The sequence below is a fragment of the Vollenhovia emeryi genome, unplaced genomic scaffold, assembly GCF_000949405.1.
Source record: "Vollenhovia emeryi isolate VEMERY1.0 unplaced genomic scaffold, V.emery_V1.0 DF939973.1, whole genome shotgun sequence".
Classification (NCBI taxonomy): Eukaryota; Metazoa; Arthropoda; class Insecta; order Hymenoptera; family Formicidae; genus Vollenhovia; species Vollenhovia emeryi.
Window position 1 is genome coordinate 9,851 of NW_011966393.1, and position 5,213 is coordinate 15,063.

Here is a 5,213-nt window from a genome sequence, read left to right on the forward strand (position 1 = left end):
GTCGAACCATCAACTGGGAATAGCTTTCCTCGTTATCCTCAATACATCAATCCGGGTGGTGATCTGCTGGCTGTAAGGATTTAGTGATTCCGGTGCGAGCAAGCGCACGATCCTTTGGAATAGGCGGGTATTCTAGAGTATGAGCAAACGCAGGGAGTCCTTGCGGACGAAGCGTTTCCTGGGCGCGTTAGAGAGCACCAAGTCCTTGCGGACGAAGCGGTTCCTGGGCGCGTTAGAGTGCACCAAGTCCTTGCGGACGAAGCGTTTCCTGGGCGCGTTAGAGTGCACCAAGTCCTTGCGGACGAAGCGGTTCCTGGGCGCGTTAGAGTGCACCAAGTCCTTGCGGACGAAGCGGTTCCTGGGTGCTTTAGCGGGCACCAAGTCCTTGCGGACGAAGCGGTTCCTGGGTGCTTTAGCAGGCACCAAGTCCTTGCGGACGAAGCGGTTCCTGGGTGCCTTAGCGGGCACCAAGTCCTTGCGGACGAAGCGGTTTTCAAAACTCCGAGCCTCCCTCGTCTCGGATAATGCCAATGGACTCGAGAAAGAGTTCTCACTCGCGATATCGATCAAACAGACAAAAGAACGTTAACCAAACTACGGACCGTGAAGCGGCGTGTAACGAAGCACTCGAACAACGGAAGAGAGCGGCTTCGTCCGAGCCTCGACCTCTAGTCGCAAAGCGCGGACCATGGAGAGGGCCCGTCTCAGATTGCGTGTTTGATTGGTGGAGAGAGCGGTAATCTAGTGGTTTCGTGCGAATCGAGTTGGTACCGAGCGCGCCCTTGCCTGATTGGCTGGATCAAGCCCTTGCCTGATTGGCTGGAAGTGCGGGCCGTAGAAGCGGTCCACACGAGTCGAGTAGGTATAGAGCGCGGACCATGAAAAGAGCCTAGAAGGATGAGTTATGCACGGACCAATAGGAGAGCCCGTATGCATTGGGTAGTTGCGGAACGCGGACCACGAAGAAGAAGGATCATCCTTTCGCAAATCCCAGATTGCATGGGTTTTAATCGCTTCTCCAAACAGTAATAAATAATATTAAATTGTTACTTATATATTTTTTTTATTATTTTATTATAACTGTATATATGATCTAACCTGGATTACTTGCATCGTGTCTATCCCTTACAAAAAGTACATTATAAATATGGTTTTTCTTAAATAATTATTATTCGGTAAATAATGTTACTATTTGTATTTTTAATTCCTTGAAAAGTGAAATCATAAGAAAACATGATAATTAATGCGGAATTTTAACGGTTTTCTTTTAAAATATTATTTTATATTCACTTTAACATTATTTTAGTATTTTTCACTAAATACTAAAATTATAATTATAAAAGTTAATTAATATTTTTAAGGAAAGACAACAAGATACCGCATTAATTATTATGATTTCATGTAAAATTTAATTTCAAGAAATTAAAAAATGTTACTAAATAGTTATACCGTCACTTATCATATAATGTTAAATTTATACACTCGGAAAAACCCTATAATTGTAGTGTATTTTTCGTAAGGGTGGCCATATGTCCGCTAGGTCAGATCAGGGGGTCGATAATGAATTATTTTACAAACGTGAAAAGTGACAAATTTCTCCATTGCCTTCTTGTATGTCCTTCGCTAGAAAAAGTAGGCAAAGGAGAAATTTTTCACTCTTTACGTTTGAAAAAATTCATGATCGACTTCCAGACTACTCATGTCTGATTGGATCCCAGCAAATACAGATTATTCTTGTCATATCTGACCTCGTCCGCCAGGATCAGATTAGATCTACTCACGTCTGAGTGGATCTGATCAGATATAGATTATTCTTATCCTATCTGACCTCGTCCGCTAGGACCGGATCAGATCTACTCATGTCTGATTAAATCTGATCAGATAGGGCCAATATTTTGATCAAATCAGATATAAACGAATTCGATCTAATTTGATCTGATCAGGTCTGTTCAGATCTTTTTCATTTTTTCCCGGGCAGGTGTCCCTCTAGTCTTCCTATCATACTTTTCAGCTCCTCCTTTTCCTCCGCCAGTATCACTATATCATCCGCATATGCTAGTGTGTATAACTTTTCCTGTCCTAGTTTAATCCCCCCCCATTTTACCTTTCTCATTTCTACTTCCAGGTCCGCTATCACTAAATTAAATAGCATCGGGCTTAACGGGCATCCCTGTCTTACACCTCTTGCAGTCCAAAAGCTTGCTCCTACCTCTCCTCCTATCCTTACCCTACTCTTTGTTTCCCTTAACACTTCTTTTATTCTTGTTATCAATCCTTCTCTTATTCCTCCATCTATCATTGCCTTAAATAATCCCCCTGTCCACTGTGTCGAATGCCGCCTTCATGTCCACGAACATCGCCACCATCTTCTTTCCCCTTCCTATCTGCCTATTTATCAGGTAGTTTATTACATAAATGTTATCTAATGTACACATCCCTTCCCTAAAACCCGTTTGATTCTGTGGTATCACCTTCTTCCTCTTGCAGTCCTCCTTTAGTCTTGCTGCCAATACCATCATATAAATCTTATACTATAACGCCGTCATAATCATCACTCCTCTATATTCCTCTACTTTCGCACCCGCCCCTTTTTTCACATTGGTACTATTAATCCCTCCTTCCATTCCTCCGGCCACCCTTCCCCCTTCCATACCTTGTTGCAGAACCTCCATACCCACTCTGTCAACTTTTCTCCTCCATACTTCCATACTTCCCCTGGAATTCCATCAATCCCCACTGCCTTCCCATTCTTTATCTCTCTTATCATTTTTCAAATTTCCTCTTTACTTATTTCCTCCTCTTTATCCTCTCTATTCCCTCCTTCCCCTCCTATTACCTTAGTTTCGACACCCCCCCCCCCCCCAAGTAACCTCATAAAATGTTCTCTTCATTCCCCTTCCTCAAGATTGCGCTTAAGCAGGCGCTCACCACGTCGCAAGGCTTCTATTTCCGATTCAAAGGCTGCGGATTGAGCCAAACGAAATACCACTATGCGAGCCTCCGAGAGTTCCTCCGTGGAGAGGAACGGAGGCAGGGGATCTACACCTCTCCGTTTACGTCGCACTAAAACTAGCGGACGTCTACAGAACGCTATCACTCTCACCAACCTGGTGAACGAGGAAAATCGGCCTAAAATCTCAGGCTCCAGCACCTGTGCATGAACATGCAAAACACTCGCGGTCTCCGACGGCAGAGGCCAGCGATCCGACGACCGAGTCAGCCACGACGGTCCATGCCACCAGAGCGCACTGGACGCCAAGGCGGATGGCAGAGAGCCCCGAGTCGCCAGGTCAACCGGGTTCTCCTTCGTGGAAACATGCGCCCAGGACGCCGACGGTAACTCAGTCTGAATATAAGAGACCCTATTCGCCGTGAACGTCTTCCAACAAGATGGATGCTTGCGCAACCACGCCAGAACTATTTGGCTGTCAGACCACGCGTAGACAGGCACGTCCGCGAGAAACTTCGCGGTTCGTAAATGACTGATGAGCTTGACAAGAAGCGAAGCTCCACACAACTCTAATTTCGGTATGCTAATGGTCTTAACAGGCGCCACTTTCGTCTTCGCTGCCAACAGGCAAACACGCGGTTCACTTCCACTATCCAACCTAAGATACACTACTGCTGCATACGCCCTCGAAGAGGCGTCAGCGAATCCGTGAATCTGACACGAAACCTCTGGAGAATGTCCTAGCCAACGGCTAATCGAAATCAAAGGCAAATCCGCCAGTGAGTCACAATACTCTTGCCAACGTAATCGAATTTCAACGGGCAATACTGTGTCCCATTCGCATTTCAGGATCCACAGGTCCTGCATCAGGATCTTGGCCACAACCGTGACCGGAGCTAACCAGCCCAATGGGTCAAACAATCGAGAAATATCCGAAAGGATCACTCTCTTCGTTAACGTTTCCGATGCGGATCGAGACGCCAAGCTATCAAATCTAAACGCATCTTGGATAGAGTCCCAATAGATGCCGAGTGTCTTAACCGACTCATCGTCGTTGATTCGCGTAGAAGAAACCGACTGAGGCTGAATAGGCAAGAGACTCGGGTGGTTCGCCGCCCACTTATCGAGCGAGAAACCAGCCAGCCCCAGAAGTTCCACAAGCTCAGAACGCTTCCTCATTGCGAACGATAGGTCATCCGCACCCGCGAATACGTCGTCTACATAGGTCTAATGCTCTAAGCACCGTGCCTAGTGTTGTAAAATTTCCTAAAAAATTGCCGCTGGGAAAAAAACCGCAATTTTTCCGGTTTTTTCGGAAAAAACCGTCATTTTGGGAAAAATACTATTTTCCTTATAAGATACTTCCACAGCTTAGATTTCTCTGTCTAGAATTTTTAGGACATTCTATTTTTTATTACATGTACTTTGTACATATACATATATATTTAACTTTTTGACGTACCTGTCAAGGCAAGGTTATTATTAATGATTCTTATGATCGAACGGTTTCAAATGAACGCACTCTGCAATTTAATACGGCTGCTATGAGCGGGAAGCATACATTCTTACATAAAGGTATAATGCACAAACATAGGGAAATAAATCAATCAGAGTTCTTTATTTCCATCGTGGCAAGAAATGTGAACTCTGATTGGTTCATTTCCTTGTGCATTGTGTATTATGCCTTTATGTAAAGTTTTTTATGGTTGATGGTCATTGGTCGAGACGGTCTTGTACTATGCCGGTAGCTATTGCTGCGTTCCGAAATTTACTGCCAGTACTGGAAATCTATAGTTTACGTGACGTATATTATAGGTTTTCAACAGTGGCAGTAAATTTCGGAACACACCCGCCGTCCGCCGTGTCGTGAGTGAGTGTGACGACTCTAATTCTTGTCAACGGATTACATACAAGCGTTGGCCAACCTGTCAAGATGACACGAAGAGCGCATCGCTAATCGCTATCGACTGTTGGAAAATAAGGGTACGATGTACGACGACAGTCTTTGAATGAAAGTAAGTAAGCAAATGCTCGGTGATCATGAGAGTTCTACGTTCTACATTCTACATTCTACATCCTAAGGGTGATGGTAGAGAACGAGGTATAAGTCTGTCGTAGTCGTGGACGTAGGTTAGATTAAGGCAGAGAGAGAGAGAGAGAGAGAGAGAGAGAGAGAAAAGAGAAAAGAGAAGAGAGACATGTATACTAGATCTCGTTCTCTGCCATCACCCTAAGAATGTATTTAGACTTGTTACATATATAT

The 5,213-nt window shown here is 44.6% G+C and overlaps 1 protein-coding gene across 1 annotated transcript; it reads right to left on the reverse strand.

The window, feature by feature from the left end:
- Window positions 1-2,887: 2,887 nt before the first annotated feature.
- On the reverse strand, window positions 2,888-4,129 carry LOC105556505. Its single transcript, XM_012003603.1, has one exon. The coding sequence runs from the start codon at window positions 4,127-4,129 to the stop codon at window positions 2,888-2,890; it is 1,242 nt and encodes a 413-aa protein (XP_011858993.1).
- Window positions 4,130-5,213: the final 1,084 nt, after the last annotated feature.